The 27,713-nt window shown below is 44.6% G+C and overlaps 1 protein-coding gene across 1 annotated transcript in view; it reads left to right on the top strand.

The window, feature by feature from the left end:
• Window positions 1-27,713, top strand: part of MTHFD1L (methylenetetrahydrofolate dehydrogenase (NADP+ dependent) 1 like) — a 154,921-nt gene that overhangs the window by 20,040 nt on the left and 107,168 nt on the right. The window contains 5 exon segments of the mRNA XM_037520671.1: window positions 9,077-9,188; window positions 16,918-17,009; window positions 18,237-18,334; window positions 20,527-20,700; window positions 26,946-27,082. Coding sequence (XP_037376568.1) covers window positions 9,077-9,188; window positions 16,918-17,009; window positions 18,237-18,334; window positions 20,527-20,700; window positions 26,946-27,082 — 613 coding nt within the window.

The following is a 27,713-nucleotide window of genomic DNA, read 5'->3' as shown; positions in this document are numbered from 1 at the left end:
ACCTGGTAAATCCTAATGAAAGCCTGCAAAAGCCACTGAGGGCCCCAGAATCCCTCCTTTACCCGACTGCTCAAATCATAGAAATCCTGCTCCGTCCCTCCCTGCCCCTACACCTGGTGACCGGGTATTCCTTCCTTGCCCTGTAACCCCCCGGAGCAGAAATGATGCTTTGTCAGCCTGTCCAAATCTAGGGCCGCGGATTCTCCGTAACATCTCCATGGAGTCTGGAGCTTGAGGACTTGAGACTTGCTTTTTTAGAGTTCAGCAGAGAGCAGAGTGGACGTCTGTGTTTGGTAGCTTTATAGCTCTTGCCCAGCTGAGTGTGTCATTGAAAATTGAGAATAAGTTTCCTCATTTGTGTCTGAGCTTCACTTCTGGGGTCTGTGATGCTTAAGCATGTCCGTGTTGGGGAGGGCAAGAATGTCTGGGCATTTGTCCAAATTAGCTGCACGCTCTGGGCGTGCAGGTCAGAAGCCAAAATGGTGGTCTGATAGTTGGGTTGGGGCCGGGGGCCACGTACCTCCCCTGGAAGGCAGGCCTCATTCAGTTTCCCAGAACGTGGGAGAACCCTCTGCGCGAGTGGGAAGGAGCCCTTTGCCTGGTGGGAGCTGGCCTAGCTTTAGAGGCTTCCTTTGCACCCAGGGGAGACCGTCGAAAAGGCCTCCAGCTGTGACCCAGGGGGGCATTCACAGCTGTGTGTATAAGAAATAACCTAGAAATAAAAACATTTTATTTTGTTTTTCTCAGGATTTCATTTCTCCTTCTGAGTGCAGGGGCTTTCAAAGCTAAAGAAAAATATGCAGGTCTTTACACTTGAAGAATCGGTGTGTGTAGGTTTTTTCCTGTGAAGTTTTTTCTTTTTAGTTTTATCAGAAAGTTGTTTCCAGTTTAAATTTAGTGTGTAGTATGGCTTATTGTGAAAGGCTTTTTAAAGTCAATGGAAAAACTCCAAACATGCTTGTATTATACATGCAAAATATTGACATTGTGAAAAGGGAAGAGTTTCTTTTCCAAAGTGGGGTTGGGGACAGAGCAGGGAACAGAACAGGCAGACTGACTGAAATACACTGCTGAGGGGAGCAGCGGGCGAGGCAGGAGAGGTCTGCTGCGCCATGTGGGTCAGCTCCCTGGCTGGGGATCGAACCAGGCTGCAGTGGCTGAAGATAGCTTGATGGTGCTGAAACTTAACCCCGTGTGCCACCAGGGATGCCCGACAATTTTTTTTAACACTTATAAAAAGTTTTTTATGCATTTATCTTTTAAATTCTTTAGGTAATAAAAGGTGAAGTTACAAATCAAAAATAAAATGATACAGGCTTCACGGGAGGTCTGGGTTCATACGGTGTAATGTCCTTCACACTGGCTAATGTCCTTTCATTTCCCTGAAGGACTCCTGGGTTTAGCTGTATGATTTGTAGCGCACATCTAGTGATACTGAACACCCTTGGTTTTTGTTAATATGCAAATATGTTAATTTCTCTCAAAAAAAGGTACCATTTTGCTAGATTAAGAATTCTCACTTTGGGCCTCCCCGGTGGCGCAGCGGTTGAGCGCTGGGTTGCGAAGCTGCCCGCGGCCTCTGCAGCGCCGGTTCAATCCCCGCTGCTCCCCGGCCACCAGTGGAGGGTCCCACATGGTGCGCAGACCTCTCCTGCCACCCGCTGCTCCCCTCAGCAGTGTACTTCGGTCCTTCTGCCTGCTCTGCTCCCCGCTCTGGCTCTGGTGAATTCTCTCACCCTCCCGCGCTTCTGACTGTACCCAGTGCATGTATAAACAAAAAAAAAAACAAACAAAACAAGCAAACAAATAAATAAAGAAAAACATGCCTCTATTAAAAAAAAAAAAAAAAAAAAAAAAAAAAAAGAATTCTCACTTGACAGTTTTTCCTTTCAGCACTTTAAACGTGTCATCCCATTGCCTCCTGGTCTCCAAGGTTTCTCCGGAACGGAATTTTGCAGTAATTTAACCAGTTACTTATTTAAACTGGTAACATTGTAAGGGCCAGGTCACAGCTGCCCCTGGGGTTCCGTGAGCCAGGATGGCCTCTTCCCCCGTGGCATCTCGTTGCTTCCACATCCTGTGAAACAGCATCACCATCTCCCCATGTTGCAGATGAGGAAACTAAGGTTCAGGAAGTAAAGGAACTTTCTGAAAATATTGATAATTTTTAGAGGATGACGTCGCTTTACCACCTGTATTTTTCACACACCGTCCCATGTGAATTCTTAGATCATCACATAGAGTCTAGTCTTAAAAACAGAAGTACCAGACCACTCTGGAACACCAGAGAGACTTTCTGTGGGTTCACTATTGTTTAATGCTGCATCTAATAAACCCACAAACATCCTTTTAAGAGAAGGTGCTGCAGTAGACTGAGCCCTTGGGCTTGTCACCGCCCCGCCAAGCTCACGCTGCAGAACCGATGGTGCCCACCCTACTGAGGGGGCAGGAGGGGCAGGAGAGGTGTCCTGACCAGACATGTGGACATGCAGCACCCCTCATCCAGGGGAGTGCTTTTCCTCCCCCAGCTCTTGTGGGTGGGGTGAGTAAAATAATTCCCCCCCTTGGGCACCATAAAGCTCCTGCCAAGGAAAGGCCAAGGTTAGTCAGCAGTGGGTGGATAGTGGACCTGAGTGGTGGAGGCCGAGCGTTCTTTGACAGGTGTTGAATATTCCGGCACTGCAGCTGCCTTTGGATGTCAGTTCTCGCTCTTTTGACCCTTGGGTCTCTAAGCAAGAGAGATCCTGTTTCATGGGCTGCGGAAGCAAGGAGATGCCACGAGGAAAGCAGCCTTCCTGCTTCTTGCATTACCAAGGAACACCAGAGAAGGAGGTGGTTATAACTTCTGAAAAAGCTCCAGATAAGGCCATTTGCATGGAGCAATGTTGAGAAAGAATTGGTGAGAGAATGTGTGGCAGCTAATGGGAACGCGATCAAGAGGTGGACATGCAAAGTGACAGAGTTGGTGGTCTTGGGTGGTTCAGAATTGAAGCTGGGAAATTGATGTTAGGAAACATTCCCTGGTGTTCTTATGTCAAATATGCATGTAAACATATCAGTACAACAGCTCTCTCCATTTTTCCTTCTGTCCACCCCTCTCCCTTCTTCTAAGCAAAATATTCTCATTTCAGCCTTGGTGGGTGATGTTGCCAGTGAGGACACGGAATCGATTTCCTCACAGCCGTAGTGTTCTAAATGGTGCTGCCTTCATGGTGTGAAGCCGGTTTAACAAATAATGAAACTCAATTATATTGATGGAACGTCTGTTTTTCTGTGGGAAATTTCATCTGCACCTCAAGCTCTCTGGGTGAGCCTTTGTGGGGTCCATGTTAACTTTGCAACTGCCTACCACCAGCCACAAATAAACCCTCTGAGCCAACAGGACCCGGTGAGGAGGTAAGGTGTGAATTGCCCAAAAGAAGGCTCCAGGCTGTATCCTCCAGAGAGCAGGCTAGTGACCTCACCTCCAGCCCACCTCCGTGTCCCCTCTGTGTCTTTCCGCACCACCAGCAGAGCCTAGCTCCACCTGCACACCTTCTCCAAAGTATGTTAATTTTTAAGGATGTAGAATTGGAAAACTTTCATTGGTAGGTCTTATACATAATAACAATGAAGCCCCTTGCGTTTGTGTGAAGATGTGGTTTTCAAAGCTCTCCCCTGTATTATCTCATTGATGTTCCACCCTGGAAAAGAGGTCTTGACCCTGATCATGGACATAAAGATGCAGAGTCTGGACTTGAACCGAGGTTCTGTGACTACCCCCTCTCCCAACACCCACTCCCTGGACTTCTCCACTGCACCTCCGTGCCTTCCTGTCGAGTGTGATTTCCTTGCTTTTCAGAAGAGGCTACTGAGGCCTAGAGAGTTATCAAAGGAAATGGAATGCAGAAATCTGTTCCTGTGCAACCCCAGCTTCAGAACTGGAAAGCATAAATGTGTCAGGAAATGCAAAGTTAAATTGCCCACAGCCACGTCAGTTCTCATTAACTTGAACACGCTGTGGATATTAAAGTACGTGGTTAACAGCATCACATACGTCGGGAGCCCTGTCCTGCCTCTGAAGCGTGGCTGGCCTAGCGCTGCATGGGGAGCTGTAACTTGGGCATTTCCTCATTTTTCTGCTTTGTGATTCTGAGTCTGTCAGTTGGATTGCCTCTGGCTGCACATGTGGGGTGCACACACGCTCCCTCTCTGCCGCTCCCCCTTTCTGCCCCTTTGCTTTTTAATTCTCTTCCCAGGGTGTAAGAAAGGGAATTATGTTTGAATCATTCAAAATCCATCCGTGACTAGATCTGAGGTTGGATTTTCATCTATTATAGTTTATCTGAGCATCGAGTTCACTTCAAGTGCGATTAACTCTCTTTTCTGTCACTTGGAGCAGGACTGAATCACTTGGACATTCTCTTCTCATATGTGGAGCAGCAAATAAGTTGAATGATGAAGTAAGAGGTGAACTTAGGAACGTTTAGCAAAAGGAAGGTCATTTATTATCCCTTGGGGGGGAAATTTGGTAGATAAGTGCCGTAATCATAATCCCTCAGTGTCCACTTGGCTTGTAGTCACTCTGATTTATGAAGCAACCATGCAAAAGGTCTTAATTTTAGAAGCCAATAATCTGTTCTACTGATCAGAGATGACAGTGGAAAAAAGCAGCACACCCAGTTCCTGAAAGGAAAAAGATTCCCCCAGAATGAGCTCACTTGGTGTGCGTGAAATGGGGGGCGGTATCTCTCGCTGACATACTCTTTCTCTTATCTTGCCAAAGTATTACAACATCCCGGCGAAAATGGCTGCACATTCCTCTTCTAGAGGTTTACATGGTTATTTTAATGGCTTGCGTTTGATAGTAATGCTCCAGTATTTAGCAAATGTTTTGGGAAAATGTGGGTATTTGATCCCCAGAGGCAAAGTAATAATCCTGTGGTTGTCAGTTAATTCAGATTAAAAAGTAATTTAGACTTGCTAAGTTAGAATAATTTGTGAGTAACTGCCCAAAGTGGGTTTTTTGCTTTTCTTTTTTTTAATTTATATATATTTTACATCATTGTTCGTTTTTAAACAATGTTGACTTTTTTTTTTTTTTTTTTTTTGCTTTTACTATGCTTGGCCATTGGGCATCTTCCTTTTTTTTTTTTTAAAGATTTATTTTATTTATACAAGAACCGGGGTACAGGCCAGATGTGCAGGAGGGTAAGAGGATTCACCAGAGACAGAGCAGGGAGCAGAACAGGCAGACTGACTGAAATACACTGCTGAGGGGAGCAGCGGGCGAGACAGGAGAGGTCTGCCGTGCCATGTGGGTTGCTCTGAGGCCTGCCAGGGATCGAACTATCACTGCAGAGGCTGCGGACAGCTTCACTGTGTTGCGTTCAACCGCCTGCACCACCAGGAAGGCCCCATTGGGCATCTTTCAAGCCGACCGTCCACACCTCCCCCTTAGCTGCTGAGGACTGGTTCTGGGCCACACCAGGTCTCAACATCTGCTCTAACTGTTTAAGACTGGAGCTCCCTGTGGTCGCACTTTAGACCCCTGTTCCTGGTCCCCCAGGGAAGCTTATCCCAGCTTCTTTCTGGTTTTGCTCCATCTATCAGCTGACACAGCCCACCCTGCAGCTCCACCCTCCCTGCCCAGCCCCAGTTGCAGGCCTCGGCAGCCCATCTCCATTCAGATGCTTCCTTTTGTGTTTTCAGTATCACGGTTCCCTGTTACCCCTCCACCCAGCTGCGGAGGAATCTCCCCATACACCTGATGGAGGGAGGGCGACCAAAGGTCCCCTTCCCACCGCCCCGTGTCAGTTACCAAGGAAAGGCGGGACATATGGAAATGGGGCAGTTTTTTTGAGTATTTCCTAAAAAGAGAAAAACACCTCTCTAGGGCTTTGACCCGGGGTGGCCCGGGAGCCTCCCTGTATTACACACCAGGTGAAGACCTACTGTGGGTCATTCTCTGACCCACCAAGCCTCCTGGCAGCTCCGCCACAGCCTGCCCCAGTACACAGGAAGCGAGAACAAGGGTGGCCACCTCCCGCGCTCGGGCCCTCATTTATTTTGCGACTGCTGCCCACTCGAGGGTACATGTTAGTAAAGTTTGCTTTTTGACCTAGGTGAGAAAAATAGTTAAAAATCAAATGTTTAGGAGTTTTTCTTCATGTCTCAGTGGTGTGCCCTGTGCCCATCCCCCACCACCACCATCTGGAAGATTTCATCGTGAATTTTTATTTTAGGATCCTTGGTGACCTCCCTGTCTGTCCCGTGACAGGTGGCACTTGAGAGATGGCAAGTGAATGAGTATATTCGCTAAGGAATCCTGGATCTCTCTTATTCTCTGTAGTTACTGCGATTTTCAAAGTGGGTCTTTGCTGGAAAAAGTAACGTTCTTCATTTTGCACTTTGTGTTCTGAGCTGTGTTAATACTTTGAGGCTATAGAAACCCAGTGGTCATAGGACTCAGCTCATAATAAACCACAGCTCTTCAAAAAATATTTTTCAACCTTTTTTTTTTTAACCCATCACAGCTTTTATAGATTCATACCCAGCATTGTCAGAAACCCTTTCAAAACCTCTTGATAGCAGAAGACACTTTTTGTCTTCTGGCCCAGAGAGCGGGACTCTACTTAACTGTAGTTTACATCTCAACAAACATTTTATTTTCTAACGACATGTGAAAAACTGTTGTGTTCCTTCTAACTCTGCAAGTCACATGTCCTCTCTCCATTTTCTGACTTGACCCTCCCTCCTTAAAAATGAGTGATTTGGAGAACAATAGCTCTCGCGGTGTAGGACCCAGGGGCGCTGGCTCGTGACCCAGGCTCGCTGGCTGCATGTCTGTCTTGCTATTGTTTCCACATTCCGTCCTCCGCCTGGACATGGACATTCACTTAGCTGTTTCCACGCGGGGCTCCGCAGAGAAGGCAGCATTTTGTAAGGAGCTAAGGTTTCAGGCCAATCTCTGGCCAGGGTCTTTCCCACGTGGGAGGAAGAAGTCCAGCCAGCCAGTGAGATGGTGACTCTCCTTGAACTTTAGCTCATTAAAATCTTTCCTTGTCCTCAGTGGGTCATTTATTGAGTGAGGCATCTAGCCCTTGTCCTTTCCAGAAAGAATTAAAATCTACGCTGGGATCGTTGCTGAGAGAGATTTTTGTCTTTTCTCTGTGGGATCAGCTGTCCCCAGTTGCTTATTAGAGTTGCATTTAGGGATGGAGCGAGGGGCGGGCGTGAGATTTCCCAGATTTATAGGTAATGAAAAGAACAGGTTGTGTCAAGACACCACGTGTGGAAACTGAGTGTGCTTGGGGGACTTGTGTGAACCTGTGATCCTTGGCTTTTTCCAAAATGAACATTGCAGCCTTGTCCATATGAGCTTCCTTCGTGTTTTAACATGTGGTTTTACTGCAGTTGTGCTTGAGAGTGTAGCAAAAGGCCATTTCGTCCCTGCTGGTCATTTGGAGGGTCGCTGGCTAATACCGGCACCAGCGTTTTCAGTAGTGGCCTGGAGCAGCGAATGGGATTCACGGTGTCCATTTACTGGGGCAGCTTCTCAAAGTGACACAGTTTCTTCTTCCTGTGCCTGGACAGGACATATGTACACCCGGTTCTTTCCCTCAGAAGCACCGAACTTCCTTTGACAGTGGCTAGTCATTGAAGAATGGGAGCTCAGTTTTCCCTGATTGCATGAGCTAATCGATCGATCAGATGTTTCTAAGACGTTGATGGTGACTTGACTCTTAGAAAGGCAGACTTTTGAACTGTTACTGGGCTCCTCCGATGTCAGGGGAGCGTAGAGCTGCCTCTGGTTTTGGCTATTTGCTCCTGTACCAGGCAGGACTGTCAAGGATTTGCTTCCCTTACTCCCACGTCTTGTCCCAAGATTCCTAAAAGACAGGAGCTGATGCAGCCTCTTGCCCGGTGTTATGAACCCCAGGTTGAACCATGGGCCGGCTGCTCCCCCAAGGTACATGGAGTCAGGCCCAGACAGCTGAAAGCATAAGAGGAGCCTGGCACACGTTCTTTCACTGGGTGCTTGCATGGGGCAGTGGGGTGTTTCTGTGGTTGGTCTTCACGCCTCTGTCTGATTCTAGAGAGTACAGTAGATTGCAGGGCTTTGAGGTCTGTGGGGTAACCATGAGCCAAGAGCCATCAGTGTGAGGCATGGAAGTCAGTAGCTTCTCTGTCTCAGCCCCCTAGGGAAGCAGGACCAAGATGGGGCCCCCTAAGGAGGCAGGACCTGTCATAGAGCTCCTTACCTCTGCAAGTTCCCATTTGCTTGTCTGTGCTGGATATAGTCACAGCACCCTCACACCTGGGATGGCCAGTAGGAGTATCTACAGCAGCCAGCAATTATAGCATTCCTTCCCTGCTGGAGGATTCCTCCTTTGCCTATCTCCCTCTACCTGTGGGTCCAGTGTGAGATCATCGATTGCTTAGTTGGTTCCAGTACGGGCAGTCATTCTTGGGTTGAGGGCAGAGCCAACCTCCTACCTTGCACGTGGAGTTAACTCTAGCACTGTGTTATCAAAATACAAAGAGGATGGATGTGATGGAGTGTTTGTATTTTGGCCTTGTTCTCAGGGGGGAAAGCAGCAACTTGACAAGAGAGTAAGCAGCTACTCAAGGAAATGAGTTTCTCAAATTCTTGAAAATCCTTCCATGGACATAGTAGAAGTTCTTGATGGTCCTATTCTGGCTTGTGTGGCATCCTGGCTGGCAGCCTCCTGCACTGGCTAGATCTTCCAGGGGCTGCACTGCAGGCCCCCCTATTTTCCTCTCTCGGTGCCACTCGAGCCCTATTGCAATTCTTTTTTTTTTTTTCTTTCCATTTTTCTTGACTTTGCAGTTAGTGGTAAAAACAAGTAAATTATATTATTCTACCTCCTGTACATGCAGAAATGACTGCTCTAAAGACATTTGCAAGTGTCCTTTCTAGGATGAGATGGTCATGTCCTGTTGGTGATGATGTGTGGAAGGTTCTAGAACAGCGATCTGTCCTGGCGGCAGTATAAAGCCGCTACACAGGGATCGTTACACAGGTCTTCTTGCAAAGATGCAAACCAGTGTCCTGTGTTCTTTTTCTTTCTAGCTTCAAGAGGCTGACATTGTCGTCTTAGGCTCAGCCAAGCCGGAGGAGGTTCCCCTTTCTTGGATACAACCAGGAACCATTGTTCTCAACTGTTCCCATGACTTCCTCTCAGGTGAATATCTTACCGGGGGTGCTGGGCTGCTGGTAACAATGACAGGTAAGATTGTTGGAAGTGTTCACCTTATTCAGAGGAGAGGATGTTCATGAAGTTCTTCTTGCGCTGTCCACCTGCACACAGGGGACAGGAGGCGTGGCCTGTCCACATGTCTGCTCAGGTTACCTGGCAGGTGAGCCAAGGTGCCCCTGCAGCGGCTGCCTCTTCCTCCTACATTGACTTCTCAGGTCAGCTGTGACTTGCAGGAGGGTCATGTGTGAGTGTGTGGTAAACTAGAAATAGTGGTTTCACTTTCTTTTCGTTCTTTTTTCTTTTCAGAGCAGTATTTATTGCATTGCACTTCCATTGAGAACTTTCCTTCCCTCCCACGATCCCTTCTGGCCCATTTTCCCTTCTTCCCTCTCCTCCCGTCTTAACCTCAGAGCTCGGTTTGTTGATGGCCGCCAGTTCATCCACTGTGTAAATGTCCAGTATTCGTCTCTGTCGTTTTGACTTGCTTCACTACACCACATTCCTTGAACACCTGCCATTTTGCTACAAATGACTGTATTTCATCTTTCCTGATACCTGACTCACCACTGGTTTTTAAAAAGCAGCAGAATCCATTCTCGAAAAAAACTCTTGGGGAGATTACATTTGGGAGATTTTTAGATTCAGATGAATCTGTAAACGCAGATGAGAACAGTTACCAGCAGGGGTGAGAACGGAGACCAGCCTAGTGTCTCCCTGATTTCTCCTGCAGTGACCCCTTAAGCTCTTCCTTGGTGCCCCGAAGTCATCACAGAACAGTACGAGGATTCACCCAGGATCCAGGCATCCCTGACCTCCCAGGCCCCCTGTACAGTAGCACAAGCTCGGCCAGCAGAGGGGCAGCCCTCTGCAGGTCATAGAAACATCCCCTGAAGCTGTGAACACTTCAGACCACTCCCAGCCCAGCTCATCAAGTCCATGAGAAACATGCTCAAGAGACACCAGCACAGGGAGCAGCCTCCTTCCCGGCTGCCTGTGGCCACCAGCTCTAGGGTGGACAGGCCTCTGTTGGGCCGCATTTCCCCCAGAGCTGGTCAGAGTGGTTGGTGGCCTCTGTTCTTCCACCTCTGCTGGTCGCATACTTGCATTCTAGATCCTGTGGCCCGGGAGGCCCCACCAAGAGTGAAACGGTGGGGTGGGGGGGAAGCACAACTTTATTGGATCATAACAGAAGGAAAAGAAAATTAATATGATACTGGAAACATTACTGAAATTTATATGACTGTTTCTTGAAAAAGAATATTGGCCTCCCTCACCCCCATTTAGGAAAAGTAGCTCCTGCCAGAATTGACCAATAAGATGTACTGTGAAGGCCCGAGGCCATGGGGGCTGAGGCCATGTGAGTTCCGCCCAGGGCTCTGAGTGTCAGTGTCAGGGAATGTCAAAGTGAGGAAGCTCAGTGAGGGCTGGTAAGGCCGGAGGAGCTATGGCTTAAGGTAGCCAAATGCCTCTCCTGATCAGTGACACTCGTGAGTGGATGGATGAGATTCCAATCTTAAATAACCTAGTAATAAAATAAAATAAAATAATAAAATAAAATAAAACCCTTTGCACTGAAGAGGGTGGGCAGGAGGGGATAAGACAAGATGCTCAGAAATTTCCCATAAAGCTCATGGACTCAGCTTTTGCAGAACTCACAGGTGAGTGAGCAGTGAGGGGCAGAGTGATGTGCGGTTGGAATTAATGGCTATTTTGAGCAGTTAGAAGACCTGAGCTAAGTAACTTCTTTGACATATCTGTCATTTCTGGAGACACATTTTTTATTTTACTCTAAAGCACCACTTCCTGACCCGTCAGTGGTGGGCGTGGCTGCGTGGCTGCTGTGCTTGGAATCCCAGCTAGGTTAAATGGGCACTTAGAACAATATTTTCTTGAGATGAATTATTCTTTGCAACTTACTTGCCTTTTTTTTTTATTAGTATTTATCAATTTGGGCACAGTCCTTCTGGAAATAGGAAAATCTATTTTCATGTTCTTTTGGGGGCCCCTTTAAAATCTGTGATCATAGGGAAGTGATATTTAGTTAGTGGAACTTTGCCATATTTTTAGTTACTTTCTTTTTAGAAACTTTATTTTAAAGCATTCTTAAAAATATTAAATTTTAATGTACCAGTTAACCTGGGATAGGCAAATTGTTCTGATTTAAGGATTCTGTATGTAGATTGACTACAGGTAGTTTATTTGAAATTTACTTGGTAGTGGTATTTTCGTACTGATTTTAAGTGCCAACACATAGTAAACGCTCAGTAAACCCTGTGCTAAGTGATGAATAAAAACTGACTCAGAATTTTACCCTGATTAAATTGCCAAGTCAGTTCGGGTTTAGCCATGTTTACTAGAATTTGTCCCCCACTTAAAAGCAAAAGAGTTATTGAGACGATGAATGAATGGACTAATTTATTCCAGTGGGCATGATTTGTAATAGCACTACATTTAAAGCTTTAATTTTAGCAACTTTGATTAGCATGAAAATTTAACCTATGTTAAATTGGAAAGATTTCCCCCCTTTTTAATTAAAAAAATGGAGATCTAGTTGATGCTGTAAACAACTGTACTGCAAAGTTGCAGTTCTGATTCTGTTCTCTGACCCAAGACCTAAATTTCTGAGCATCGTATTCATTGCAGGTGTACAACATGATGATTTGATATTTGTATATAATTGGCCTTTGAATAACACGGCTGTCGGGATGCCAATCCCCCTCAAAGTCAAATCTGTATGTAACTGTTGACTCTCCAAAAACTGCTAACACCTGGCTGTTGACCTGAAGCCTTACCAATGACAAAGTGGATTAATATATATTTTGCGTGTTATATGTACTATATACTCATTCTTAAAATAAAGTTACAGAAAAGAAAATGTTATTAAGAAAATCATAAGGAAGAGAAAGTGAGGCATTGTATTTATCCATATCCTAAGTTTCCGTTGTCTGTTTTGTAAGAAAATCCACCTGTAAGTGGCTGGCAGCTCAAGGGTCAGCTGGATGTGGTGAAGTGGTCTCGACATTAAGTCTCATTACCAGCCGTCACACACAGCAGTGACTGGCCCCTCTTTCACAGAAGCGCCCCCCTTGAAACAAATGAATAGACTTTTTCAAGTAGGACTAAAAGGAAAGGTGCTTTCATTTAAACTGAAGAGCAGAAGAATTTTTAATAAACTTGTGATGGGGTGAAGGCAGAGTTTTATTATGAAATTTTCATACACATCCTAATGGTATAGGGTCTCCCCACCCCCCAGTAAAAACAGATGGGTTATAGTGATTTATGGTGAGGTAATTCTAGAGAGGCATTTTATTGAATACCTAATCCCAGGAGGGGTTTTCCTGATGGCTGATATCCCAGAAGCCGTGCTTGGAATCCTACCTTGTTGGATCTGGTTGCTCTTCTGTGGGATGACTCCGATTCTTAGATTTAAAGCAGGGACATGTCAATATTCTGTTTTCTAGTCATAAGGATACATTTTTTTATTCAAAAAATTAAATCAAGTGAAAGAAGTGGGCCGTGATCTTGGAATGTCTGGCCTGCAAAAGAGCCTAATTCACCCTAAGTAAGATTATCCAGTACCCCAAGATGAGGATTTATTTTTTTGATGTAACAAATGGGAAAAGCGAAGCTGGTTTTAGGTCTTGGGTCAGAGAATAGAATCAAAACTTTCTTTGCGGTACAGTTGTTTACAGCATCACTTTAAGGGGTCTGGTTCCTTTCAGTGTGGCCTGGGGCTGAAACCTGAGCTGGGTTCCAGGGCTCATGCCAACATACTGGGGAGCTAGTGGCCCTTGGCCTTCCTCTTAGGGGTCCCAAGGGAGGCAGCCTCCTGTGGTGGGAAGAGTTTGGGATTGGGAGTCAGGACTAATCTGACCCCGAAAGAAGAGAGTTATATAATTTTTAAATTCTTAAGTTGCTTTGTACTCAAAGTCTGTGTGTCTTTGAGAAATAAGCCAAGCTCTCTGGGAGAGAGGCTGTTAGGAGGCATTGGTGAGAAGGTATTTCACTCGGAGTTCCTTCCAACGCACGTCTCTCTGCCCGCCTTCCCCCTCCGCTGCGCTGTCTCCACAACACTGGCACCTAAAACAACTTTCTGACTCCAGGTTCGCAGATTGTAAGTCTATGTTTGAAAAATCATCCCCAAGGAAGGGAGAGGTCCAATGGAATTCCGAGGAACTAAGAAGGCAGCTTTAAGTAAATCAGGCACGCGTGTAATTTAATCGTTAGCCTAATGCACGCAGAATAAAATAAGGATATTTGTTTATGACTTTTGAGTTTTAATTATTCTAAAATCCATTGTATCAATTACCTATTTCCCTTAAAAGTTTTTTCCAGGAAATTATGGATGTTTTGGATCCATTCCTGAGATCACTACCAGTTTTCCATTTCAAATTTTAATTAGCTTTCTATATACTATTTAATGTTTTTTACTTGTTTAAAGTTTCGAGCCATTTGGAATACACAGTCTATTAATTCTGTCTTAATTTCTTTTCAGTGATTTCAAAGGGGCTGCTTCTATAAGCTAATATTAATATTGTAATTATATTCTTTGAAAATTCTTACATTGTATGCTTTTAAAAGCAAAATACTGTTATTTGAAAAATGGAAGTCAAATGTTTTAAGCTGCAGGTGAACCTTTTGAGAGCATTCCCATAAAAATTAAACTGCAATTTCATTTATTGCATTTTATTTTTTATTCTACAAGGTTAATATATTTAACTGAAAAATTAATGACCAGTATTTTTTGGAAGTTTGAGCTATACTGATTTGTAATTTTTAGCTCTTCCTCTTTTCAACTTCATATAAAATTTTTTCAGAGTAACTTATTTTCCTGGGGGGCAGAAGGGCATGGATATTTGAGAGCTCAGTCTGTGGCTTCATACAGCCCTTTTGTGATGAGAAGGGCCCCTCAGCCAGACTGCAGAGAAGCTGAACCCCTTCCATGCCGCAGAGATGGGGAGAAGACCCAAGAATTTGCTTTGCCCTGCCCCTCCCCGCCCCCACTTGATTCATTCTGGCAAAATTCCCAGGGTGGTCTCATAACAGCTCCTGTCAGGGAGAGGGCTGTTCTGATTCCAGGAAAAGCATTTTAACACATTAGCTTTAAATTTTCTTATTGTAGAAAGTTTGGTTATTTTAAGAGAAATTATAAATGAAAGACCATCTTTTAATGCAATTCATTGGCTTGTTCCCTGGGGGACCATGAGTTCATGGGGAGTGTTTAGTGGAAGTGAAAAGACCCATTTGGTTTGGGATGGGACCAGTGTCCCAGTGTAGACAACCCTGCAGAGGAAGCCTTGCCTCCACATGGTGGGGAGAGGGGTGATGGTTTTCCTTCTGCCTCTCTTTAACCACCACATTTTTCCAGAATGTATTTCTTTTCTTTTCTTTTCTTTTTTAAAGATTTATTTATTTATTTATACAAGCACTGGGTACAGTTAGAAGCGCAGGAGGGTGAGAGAATTCACCAGAGCCAGAGCGGGGAACAGAACAGGCAGACCGACGAAATACACTGCTGAGGGGAGCAGCAGGCAGCAGGAGAGGTCTGCGCACCATGTGGGACCCTCGCCGGCGGCCGGGGATCGAACCGGTGCTGCAGAGGCTGTGGGCAGCTTCGCAACCCAGCGCTCAACCACTGCGCCACGAGGGAGGCCCCCAGAATGTATTTCTGATTTGCTGAGTTACCATTTTAATTCACATTCTCTGTAGTCACAGCGTTTGTCTCAGTTTAAGATTCCCTTGATGCCTGCTACAAAACCCACACGTTGTTCACGATGGAACGTTGTGAAATACAGAGTAGTGTGTAGAAGAAAACAGTAACCTGTGATCCAGTCACCTTATGGTGACTGTTGTATGTTTTTCTCTTTAGAAAGCATTAAAATCGATTTTATTGGGTAGAGTGGAAGGAAAGAAAAGAATACATTAAAAAATGTTGACATTTAAGTACTGTCTCTTCAATGAGAGAAGTGCTGGTTTCTACAAGAACCTTCTCTAACATGTATACAGGTGTGTGTCCATTTTATATCGTGTTTTATAATCTTTGTTGCTTTTCGCCATGTTGTATTTCATGCAGGCATGGCTGAGGTGATGGGAGCGATTATTCACGGTGTAACTCTGTAGGTAAATTATTCTTCATCCACCTGGGTATTTGTGATTCTATTCTAAGAACGTGCATTTATAAGTTGATGCCAACTCCTTTTTAAAAATTTGTCCATCTTATAAAGAGAGATAAAAATGAGAGACACATTTTTTTTTTCCTTGGTGGTTGGACAAGACTTTTGCATCAGATCCCTGGTGGGTCACACAATACAAATCTCATTCTCTAGACTCTTGGCTTTTCCCTAAACGTGATTGATAAAACTGAAGCGTTGCTGATCTTTAAAAAATGCCTGGAGGATACAATTTCCTAACACCCTTAATATACTTGACAGGAGAACATCACAAAACATATAAGTGTTCTGTGCTTTTTCTTGCAAAGGAGGGTCAGCAATGCAGGGAATTTAAAAGTAGAGTGGCCCGAAATAGAAGCACATCATTTAATTCTAAAAAGTTGCCTTTGCAAGTGTTCCTGTTTTCTAAGGGAGGATGTATGCTGAAGCATTCTACATATGTGTTTATCAACTTTCTAAGCATCAAGTAAAGTTGGAAAAAGTAGAATTCTTATAGATGCCTCCCTATTTTGAAAGCCAGGTAATCCCTGAAAGTAATATCCTAAAATATGATTCCTCAGTTTTGATGGAAAATTTATGACAGGGACATCTGCTTTTGTCCCCCTTGTACTTTTTTCATAAATGAAGTTGCTTTTGTTTTATACGTATTGTTGGAATGTATGTACACACCTGGCACTTCATATACCACATTGCATTTAATTCTCACAAAATTCTGTGAGGCTGGCACCACCCACTTAGTTGACAGGCACAAAGTCACGTCTGCTAGTTGAGGTGGAGACAAGATTTTAATCCCAGCCAATTGCATTTTCTGGATCAGTTGAGAGCCCCATGTCAACATTTTCGCATCTTAACTAGGCTGAAAAATGGGACCGTCATTCAACTTTCTGGCTTATTTATTTATTCATTTTTCTTAATATCATTGTTCATTTGGGGTAAGGGTTTGATGTCTCCCCTGGGATGTAGTCCTCATAGTTCTCCCACTACCACAACACCCATGTTCCCTCACCACTGTCCCTTGTGCTCTTCCCTCCCCTGTTTTTGCCCCCTCCCCTGCTATATGCCTCAGAGCTTTGGTTTGGGTGCAAGTTTTGTCTTTTTCTTAACTCTTTGTTTGGTGTCTCTATATTCCATACTTGAGTGAAACCATCCAATATTTTTCTTTTCCCTTATAGCTTATTTCACTTAGCATAATCTTTCCAGCTCCATCCTCGTTGCTGCAAATGGCATGGGTTTGTATTTTTCATTGCTGAGTAATATTCCATTGTGTATATATACCTCAAGTTCTTGGCCGTTGTAAATAGTGCTGTAATAAACATAGGATGGGCAGGTTTTCCTTTGGGTTGATTCCTAGGAGTGACATCACTGGATCCTATGGTAGATCCATTTTTAGTGTTTTGAGAGAGCTCCATGCAGCTTTCCATGTTGACTAGACTAAACATTCCCACAAACTTGCTGCCTTTTTACAAGGATCAATTGGCTGTAATGACAGTAATGACAGTGTGCTCAAAGTCTTTTTCTCTCCCCCCCCCCTCAATTTTTTGCAGGGAAGCTTGGATGTGGTGCTCCTGGGATAAATTTTAGTGGTCTCTTTGCAGAAGATGATGTGAGTCTGCTTGCTGCAGCTCTGCGGATTCAGGTTTGTTCAACACAGATTTTGGAGTTTGGAGCTCTGATTAATAGTTGCTAACATTTTGCAAAGGTTTTTCACTTAGTGGGCACAGTGTAAAACACCTGACAAGCATAATGTCATTGAAGTCTCAGCAATCCTGTATGGTAATGTATTTGATAGATGGGGAAGTGGAGACTTAGAAAAGTGAAGTAATTGCCTTTAGTCATATGACAAGTGTGGGGCAGGGACCCAAATTGTAGTCTGTTTTTAATGATCTATTCTTACATAATCCATTACTTACCTAATCTAGCAACTTAAAACATTTACTTTGTCATGGTTTCTGTGGGTCAGACATTTGGAAGCACCTTACTGGGTGCTTCTGGCTTTGTGTCTCTCCAGTGGTTAAAATCAAGATGTTAGTGGAAGCTACAAATGTCCAATGGTTTGATGGGGGCCCAAGGATTCACTTCCAAGATGGCGCACACATGGCTGTTGTTGTGTGGTATTTGATTCCTCACTGACTGTTGGCAGGGGGCCTTGGTTCCTCATCATGAGGACTGCTCCTGGCATGGCAGCCAACTTCCCCAGAATGAGGGATCCAGTGAAGGGGAAAAGAAAAAATTGCAGTAGGTTTTTATGACCTTGATTCCAAAGCCACACATCCACTTCTGATTTTCCTCTTTCCTAGAAGTGAGCAAACAAGTCTAGTTCATATTCATGGAAAAGGGATTTTGGTCTTAAAATTAACTTTTGCTTCAAAACAGGAAGCAATATATTTGTGTTAGGAGTGCGTGTTACATTTTAACTGTTACATTTTAACTGTTAGGAGTGCGTGTTACGTTTTAACTGTTACATTTAATTTTATCTGTCTGTCACTATTTAATAATTCAGTCTGTTTGTCTTGTTTTATCAACTGTATGAGAATTGTACTTGAAATGGTGTCACACATTTTGGAAGCTGGACATCCAGGCTGATCCCTCTTGCCTTGTCATAGTTTCCTCATTATTTTCTAATTGAGATGAAGGGCCCACTCAGGGTAACTTGATTCTTGTGTTTGATGCCTTCGGTTAACGCTTGAACTGTTTTATTAGTGCCAGTATCCCACCTTTTCCTTAAATTATCCTACTTTATAATTTGTAATTCTTTATAATTCTTCCCATGATTTAATATTGCGCAACAGTGTCTTCATTGAGTTTATACATGCCCTGTCCACTCTTGCCTTTATAACATGCTTTCCTTTCTCTTCTGCTGAAGAATATGGTCAGTAGTGGCCGGAGGTGGCTTCGGGAACAGCAGCACTCCAGGTGGAGACTCCACTGCCTGAAGCTTCAGCCTCTGTCCCCTGTTCCAAGGTAACCTGGCAATCTGTACTCATGTCATCTCCCCGAAGTGCCTTAGATACCCAAAGTCATCCATGCGGCAGGGGCATGGCCTGATAATTTTCTCTATTCAAGTTGCTATCATGCTATTTTTTCTACTCTAGGGGAAGTGACCAACCAAACCAGTTCCATGTGGGCGCTGAGCCCAGCTTTCTGCAGAGCATAGTCACATCACGGGGATAGTCCAGATGGTTGTTTTCTTCGGAGTGCTCTTTAATGAAGTGTAATATTGTCTTTGTATAAATTTGGAAATACAAATGGCAGGACAAGCCTCAGTTTGTGATTTAGAATAATTAGCCAGATAAGATATCTGAGCCAGAGAACTGCCTTTTCCAGACTCGTGCGGAGACCTCTGGCTGCGCCCCCACCCTCCTCCAGTGAATCAGCCCTGCCCCTTCATCCAGGACATGCATTTCACATCTGCTTCCCCAGGTGACCCTGGCTGCCGGCATGGCGATGCCCAGAATATTAGTAGACATGCTACCCAACGACTTTTCAGAATTGACCTCTGTCCTTGGGCGGTCAGCTGAACACAGGGTCCAGCTATAACCGCCAGGCTGGCAAGCCCTTCCAGGCTGTGCTTTCATCCCTGAAACAAACTAAGGATCTTAGTCATCTTCTGTGCTCATTAATTCTGAAATTCTGTTGTTCTTTATAATACCATCCCATCATTGTGCAATCCATTTTGTGAAATATCCTATATTCAAAGTTATATTGTATTAGGATCTTAATTTTTAAAAGCAGATGAGTAGATTCTACTTAGAGAGAGGTTAAACTTTTTTTTTGAGATGAACTAGTCCAAATTGTGTACCAAACTCTTAGTATAACTCAAAGTAAAGTCTACTTGTGACCCAAAAATTGCTGTAATTACATAACCCAATTTGACTTCTAGAGCCACAAGGGAAAGAGAGGCGGAGTCCTTTATAAATCACTAAAGAAATCAAAATGATGTCACTCTCGCTGTAGACTAGTAGAGAGAAATCTGGAGATCCTCCAGGAGTAAGTGATTCCATGGAGGACACTGTGGCTGGAGAGAAACAGGAGTACAGTCGGGACAGAGAACTGAAGTGGGAGCGTGGGCAGGGAAGGGGGCAGGAGCCTGCAGAGGGAAGTACAGGAGGCCCTCGGCGGGTCAGCAGCCGGGGTCCCAGAGTTCAGCCCTCTGCCTCTTATGCCCTGCAGAGTTGTGGATCCAGATACAGATTTACCGTTAACTCTTGCCCCAAGCTTCGGCTCCCTTGGGGGCATGGAGAATGTGGATCTGTATGAGGGTGGTGTGCAGGCCGTAGGACCAGTAACAGAACCAGAGCAGAGGCTGCTGCTCCCAGCGCCCATACAGCAAGGCTGTCCTCTCCCACGGCAGCCCTGCACAGTCTCTGATCCCCCCCCACCCCACCGCCTGCTCTGCCAGGGGGTCTCCCTCTCCATCAGACCCTCAGTTACAGCCAGATGGCCTGACCCTCCAGTAAGAGAAAACATTGAGCTCAGGAACCCCACAGACTTCCTGAGTTCAGCACACGCTCCTGAAGATGCTCAGTGCTTTTCTCTTGCCAGTAAAATAGATTGGTTTGCCCAGTGACACACCCGACCTCCTACGATTTCCTGCATCTGAAATGGAACTTCAGGCCCTAAGTCCTTTTTCTGACCATTATGTAATTAATACAATATTTGGAAATAGGACTTTGGCCTTGAAATAGGAAAGGGAAAATATGGACACAGATAAAACAGAATAGCATTTCTACATTTCTGAGTAGCCAAGAGCCACATGTGGCTAGCCCAGTGAGAGCATCAGGCAGTACCAGGCTATGGGCGGTTCACAGCCTCGACGACACAGCACCAGTAGTGAGCCCTTTGCTCGCTGGTGGCTTTGCACTTACAGGAAGGCTCTGGCATGTGGCATATGGAGTTCTGTCCTATGGCCTAGGTGTTATCTTTGTGCCTGGGTGATATTTTTCATCCTTCTGAGGTTTTCAGAGTTGCTTATCTAAAAAAAAGTATTCTCTCGTGCACAGTAATTGTTAGCAGTTGTGTGAACACAGCCTGGAAGGAAGGACCGCAGAGTCCTGGCGTGGATTTCACTGTTGGCTGGGTGTGTGGGTGCCTTTCGCTCTAGCAGCGACCACCTAAGCCGAGAAAACTCTTCCTCTGATGTGTTTCCCCCTTAGCGATATCGAGATTTCCAGAGCACAGACTCCAAAAGCCGTGGAAGTCCTTGCCAAGGAGATAGGATTGCTCGCAGATGAAATTGAAATCTACGGCAAGAGCAAAGCCAAAGTGCGTTTGTCCGTGCTCGAGAGGTTGAAGGATCAAGCAGATGGGAAATACGTCATCGTGGCCGGGTAAGACGACTTTCAGCATCCATTTTCCTAAGAGGACATGTTTGTAAAACGCTCTTACCTAGTTATGGCTGTTGTCAGCCCCCTCCAATCCATCCTGCCTGCAGATTGGACATGAGCTTGGCCATTTCTTTTAGTATTTCTGCATCTGACATGAGGTTAAGTTTTTATTTTCAGTGCAAAACATTCTCCACAAAATACAGTGCGGTGAGTTACTGATGCAATACTCACTTTTTGTTTCTCATACTTTTGTTTTCATTACCCTTGCACCTCCTTGGGTTTTTCATCATTTCTCATGCTAAAAATCAAAATCAGAACTGAAAAAAAGTATTTTTGAACTGAGCAGGTTTTTTATGGTGTCTTTAGAAAGAACATTTTAATGGAAAATGTACAGATAATTGTGTGAAACTGATATTTTCCTGTTAATATCCCCAAAATCTTGCTTCTTACTTGCATAACCAAAATTCATTATTTCTCTTTTCTTGCATTTCAAAATTAACATTGGTGGGCCATTTTCTTTTGTGTTGGTCATTTTAGAAAAACAAACACAGTTTTTGTGAAAAGGAGCATTTGTGATATTTTCTCTTTTTAAAATAAAAGACATTCACTAGCTGAAAAATGATAGAAAACAAGGGATTGCAAATATTTATTCAATGTGACCCGAGGGAACACCAGGAGCGCATATAAATTCCTTTGTTGTCTTGAAATTTCATTGCATGGACTTGCTAAGGATATAGAAGCCAAGGCTCTTGGCACAAAACCTGTTTGTTAGGCAGAAACGTTTCTTAAAACTGGACTTGATCACATGTCCAGTTTTACATGTTTAATTATTAATGAAAGTGCTCTGTTTCCTTTTCTGCTTATAAGAGTCTTGCACACCTATTGTAAAAGTATTCCAAAGTATAAACAGTATAAATAAGAAAGTAAACCAACCCATATCCTACAGCCCAAAAGAAATGGCTGGTGACATTTGACCATCTGGACACTGGATAGTCTTTCCTAAATGCGAGCACCCCACATATGCAGCCCTGAAAGCAGCTTGCTCTTTCAGCAGTGTGCTGTGCACCTGGCTCTGTGGGAGTCCCTGGAGAGCCATGTCATCATTGTTCATGACTGCATAACATTCCAGCGCTAGCATCTGAGATGCTTAAACCTTCTGGGGAAGGGGTCAGTGTGGGGGGTGCAGGGAGTGAATTGGGTGTTTTCCATGTTACACATCTTTCTAGGCTCTGGCAAGTCACCGGGAAGCACTGCTGTAGCTCAGCCACTGGGAGTACAGCATGTTTCTAATTCTTCAAGTATATTAAGACAGAAAAATGATAGCCCACAATGTATTTAGCCCACTCTCTATGGGTAGGCACTTGAATTGTTTCTCTTTCCTGGCTATTATAAATAGTACTGAAATTAACAATTTCCAGAGATTGGAGCATCTAGCTAGTGGGGCCTGATGCCAGCTTGCGGACAGTGAATAAACACTCTGGGGCATGACCCACTTCCAAAGTGCCTTATCCTTGGGTTACCTTCCTTCTTCCAGGCACTCAGTGATCCTCATAGATGCGTTTGCTGGTTTTCCCACCCTGTTTCAGGCAAGGACTTGAAGAAAGCTCAGAAGGATATGCTCGCAGTTTATGAAGGAAGACTCTTAGAGTGGGTTATTATATGGAGTGATTGTGATTTGGAGCTTGTCAGTAGTAGAAATGAAACCACAATTCTAGACAGAGACCCGTCCTTAACTGTGAACACAGAATCTGTCCGATCCAGGTAGTATTGTTGTTGAATTCCCGACATGAAGTCCTGTTGTCCAAGCCAGGCCTCCAGCCACATGCTGGGGTATGACCGAGCCTGGCTCCTTCGGATTCCAGCTATGTGTCTCTGCCCCGTCGAACGGGGCTCCAGACTTTCTCATACATGTTTCTTGTGTAACTGAGTTCAAGAAGCCAAGTTGCCAGATTGTAGTTAGAAATGAAAATTAAACCTGAATTCTCAAGTACAAATTAAACTCCAAGAGAACAAGAGTTCTATTTCTAAAGTTGTGATAGAAGTTTCCTTATGAACAAAGGCCTATACAGGAGCAAAAATTAAATTGTGTTGCTTTCAATTGCTTTGGAACAAAAAATAACAAACCCCAAAGCTTTGAGGCTAGGTTGTAGAGACATATATGCAGCCGCAGCAACACTGGGAGGATTTTAGAAGTTAAATCCCAGATTGTATTCCATAAACTCCCCCAGACCAGTATAACACATGGTACTTTTTTCAATGTGTAAACTGCCTTCCTTATCTAATCTAAGTAAAACCCAATTTAAACTGAAAAGGTCACTCAAAGTAAAAATCATCTCCATAATTTTACTTTTGATCAGGTTAATTAGTTATAGAAAAATTATGCTATTGCAACTTCTTCAGAAATATAAATGACCTATCAGTTCAATGGAGAATTATTTCCTTTTTTCTGAAAGGATTTTTTATCCTGAAGATAATATTGCTTTATTGCAAAAATAAGTTTTAAACATAAAAATAAAGAGGAAGAAGATGAAATCCCTTCCTCAGCAGTGCTAATTTTTTGTATTCCTTTATTTCCAGAATTTTATCTGTGCATCTATACTTTTTACACATAGAGATTATGCAATAAATACCATTGTGTGTCCTGCCTTTTTCTCTGAATACTATAACAAATCTTTTCCCATGCTTTAGAAGAATTCCAATAACCAAGTAATTTTTCAATAAACCTAAATAATAATCTATTTGTTACTATAATTTTAATTTATATAAAAAAGTGATTTAAATAGATCAACATTGGATTAAAATATAAAACAATGGGATTTTTTAGAAATTTTCTACTATTAATACCCCAAATGCAGAACAGATTAATTTGTTTAAAATAAAACCTATTCTCTAAACCCCAGTATCTTGCTTTGTCAGAATCATCTGTATTTCATCAGCTACACATCGAATGGTATTTACACCTACATATCACTTTATTTGCTTTGCCTGACAAAATGAAAAGTATTGGGAATTGTTCAGGGAAATAAGCCAAGAGAATCTTAAGGGCTCTTGAGTTTTACATATTTTCCCAGTTACACTAATGAAAAGGAATTTGTTTGAGAACTTGACTCAGAGTGCAGCTGTGGGGCACCAATGTGTGTGCAGGGTTGGTCTCCCCTGGCCCTTTACTGATTTCTGTATAGAAGTTTCTAGAACGCCTCTCAACTGCTTGCACAAAACAGCTAAAAGAAAGACCCGAACTGGTCTGTGAACAGACTGAAGTTCATATTAAAGGAAAACAGCTTTTATATCACTTCAGTTTTGGTTGCTGGGTAACGCCAAATACCCTGATTTGATTTTATTTCTTAATGTTTGCCTCTCTGCCTTGGATAACTAGATATCTGTGATTTTTTTTCCTTTCTTGACACAACTTGCAAAATAGAACAAAGGTGTTTAGAAGAAATCACCACTGATGGGACTTTAGAACTATTTACCCCAGTCAAGTAAGACAGGAAACACAAGCAAATGAACTAGGGAATTTATCATTAGGTAATAAAAGGCTTTTTAAGAAACCTTCCAAACCCTGAAGATCCCCGGGCTAAGGCATCTGTCATGCGCCATTTGCGCTCCTAGGTTTGGAGTCATGGTAGATGACTCACCAGTCATCCTGAGTCGGAGACTTTGAGTTCAGCGTTACCACGTCCCTCTGCATAAGCAGTCTCCTTGCCTTTGAGTGAATGGCAGACTTTCAGATGATGACTATGTTGTCAGAGAATACCTGACAGGTTTTTACTGTGGTTGAAAAGAAATAATGTTTGTCTTAGAAGAGGCACTATCTTTTGTTAAACGTTGTTGTGTTTTGCTTCCAGAGGGCTAGAAAGGAGACAGGTCACTTTATCTCAGCTGGCTCATGACCTATAGGAATCCTAGGATGTTGCCCTTCGTATGATAAGCATCTCATAAATGCTTTGGGATACCCAAGCAAGTCACTGCTTGGAAAAGTTGAGTAAGGTAATGACCAGGAATTGCAGTTCAAGCTCCAAAAATCCTAAGTTCTTCTAGAAAGGGGAATCAGGTTAGCATAGAACTTGTTCTTTTCATGATAATTTGTAGCCTGAATCAAAGATACAAGATGATCATAAAACCAAATTTTGATACCGAAATTAGGAATGAGGTGAAATAACATTTTTATTGTAGCTCTCCTTATGGCTCCCAATAAATCCTTCCTACTTTCTGATTTCTTGCCTGAATTGTATTAGTTGGCAGTAAGCTAAGCAGTGTGTTTCCAATTAAGAGTTGGATGGTTCGCTGAAGTTTTGAGGAGGTCATCTCTGGGTGTGTCTGCTTTTGGCTGTCTCCAGCAGCTCTGTCAGCATATCCTTGGGAATGAAAATGTAATCCTTCATGTGACAGTTTAAGAAAACCACCTCTTCCTTTGCAAGCAGTAAACGCTCAGTCTGGTGCTCAAACTCCCTGGTCATCAATACTGCATTTGCTCTGCAGGCTGTTGTGAGGTTGTGATGCCTGGGGCTTTGTCACTACTTTAGCTCATGTTGTAGCTCAAGCCAGAGAATGTGGCTCGAGCACAAGTCCTTCATATGCCCTGGAGGCCTCAGCTTAGACACATGTCCTGTGGGGGGAGGACCCGGAGGGCCCCTTCCCCAGCAGTGTTCATGCTGGCCCCCCAACCCTTGCGGGACCATCCACCACCTCTTCCGACCCAGTGAGCCCTTGCTTGGCTTCCAAGAAACACCACCTTCTGCCAGGGGCTCTGACTTTATGCTGCTGCTTAGTAGTTTCTTTCAGCACTCTCTTCTCCAGAACATTCCTTCAGAGAAAGTGTATCTCAAGGGAACCACCTTTGTCCCTTTTCTGTGCCCCTTCCACTGCATTAAGTTGCTGATTGTAGGTCACCATCTCCCTCCATGGAAACAACTAGTGAAGTCAGACAACTTGGCTGGGTTTGATTTCCAGCTTGACTGCTTGGTGACTGTGTGATCCCCAGGGAAGCCTCCACCTTGCCCCAATCCAGGGAGACCCACTTCCAGGGATTCTCACCCTGTAGCCTCACTGTCCTGCTTCCTTGCCTCAGTGTGGGCCATTCATTGTCACGCTGATGTGTCTACACAGCTGCCATCAACCCAAGTTCTGTGAAGACCGTGATGGCGTCCAACTCAGCTGTCACGTGTCCCCAGGTCTAGCAGCCCGGTGTGTTGTCATATTTGATGACATTTGCTGAGCCGATGACTGTACTGCTGGCATGGGCTGGGCTCGCTGGGGCCGTTATGTGTCCACGGCCATTGCTTCTCTGTGGTCACATTACATTTTGTGGGTCAGAAAACTAAGGTTGGTGAGTGTGGCTTTGTTGCGGGTGAGTATCCCAGACAACCAGCTCACACCATCTAACTCACAGGCACCCAAGGAACCATTCTTAAAACGGTGGTTCACGTGTCCTGAGGAACAGTCGGTGGCGCCTCACTGGGGAACGTAGTACCCCTGGCCTACTAACACGATGACATTGTCATGCATGTTTGCTGTGGTTTTGTAGGGTGTTGTGCGCCGCAGTAAACTCCAGGGCGGGGAGGATTGACTCAGGGTGTGGCGAAGCTTTGCACTAATTCTTTCCAAATATTGAGGGGCTGTTGTACTTAGCGATTCCAACTCTAGGAAGTAGGAAGCTGCAGGAGTGCAGACATCTCCACGTTCAGGGGAAAGGACTTCCGAGCTGTGAAAGCTGTATGGGACGAGTGGGCTCCCCATGAGCTCCACCTCGGCTGTGCGCAAACGTCGCGAAGACAAGCTCTGGGCCCTGAGATCTAGGAGATGATGAACGGGGCGGGGCGGGTTCCTTCCCACACCGAGTGAGGTCCATGCAGTCACTCACTGGTGGACCATGGCGCTGACCCCATGTCCCCATTGTGTCCCCAGTGAATGGCTTTGGAAAAACAAATGCCAAATGGCCCATCAGCGAAAATGACGTCAGTTTTGTAATTATTTGAGCCATTTCGATGGCAGGTTCGATCCCATTTCTACAAATTCTACAAATGACGATGTTGCCAGGATGCTGCCCCATGGCTTCATTTTTGCAGTCTCTTGGTAAAGGTGTGTCTATAATCTCCATTTTAAATTCAGCCTGGACTGTGCAAGGTGGATGGATCATGTTGGTCCAAGAAAACAAAAGTATCGTTTTTCCCAACATCTTCAGAGTTGGTTCTGGTAGCTTCGGTTGATTGGAACCATTACTAACCGGACTCTCCCCCACCCGCCAGGATCACCCCCACGCCGCTGGGAGAAGGGAAGAGCACGGTCACGGTGGGGCTCGTGCAGGCGCTGACCGCACACCTCAACATCAACTCCTTCGCCTGTCTGCGGCAGCCTTCTCAAGGGCCCACGTTCGGAGTTAAAGGTACTTGATAGGACAGCTAGTGTGGTTTTCAGAGCAGAATTGTCTGGGAAGAAAAGTTTGAAAAGTACATCATCAACAGACGTGGGCATCTTAGGAGAGGCTGGGACATTTCATCCCTGCGTGAGCCCCCATTCCGGCATGCATGCGCCCGACCCTGCCCTGTGTGCACCCCCACCCACCCCGCCACCAGGACCTGGAGTCTCTTGCAGGTTGGTCCCCTGAAGCAGGAGCTGCATTGGGGCTTCAGGGGACCCCGCCAGAAGCCTGATGGTTTCATCAGGAGGGGTTTGGAAACGGCCGTTTGTATTTGTGTTTGTCGTTCCAACCACCGTGGAAGGAAGGTCTTTCTGTGGACATGGAGACCTGTGGGTCAGCCCCTAATCGTGCCCGGGGGAACTCAGTAGCAGACTGTGGACAGAGAGATAGGGTGGAAGTCGTCCTCACTCTCTCCCCTCGTTAATTTATCATGAAATCGCGCTGGCTTTACAGTAGCGTTGATTGCCGCAATTACTCTTTGTTCTTGACCTTGGGGTCTTTTCAGCAGACCTGTCATTATATTACTGTTGCAAATGCTAGTCTCTCCTAACTCGTCAGTCCCTGATAACTCAGTGCCGTGGGGTATGCAGTGGAA

This window comes from Talpa occidentalis, unplaced genomic scaffold (assembly GCF_014898055.3).
Source record: "Talpa occidentalis isolate TD23 unplaced genomic scaffold, MPIMG_talOcc4v2.1 talOcc4.2, whole genome shotgun sequence".
Classification (NCBI taxonomy): domain Eukaryota; kingdom Metazoa; phylum Chordata; class Mammalia; order Eulipotyphla; family Talpidae; genus Talpa; species Talpa occidentalis.
Note: the sequence above shows the minus strand (reverse complement) of the source record. Positions and strands in the feature narration are given on the sequence as shown.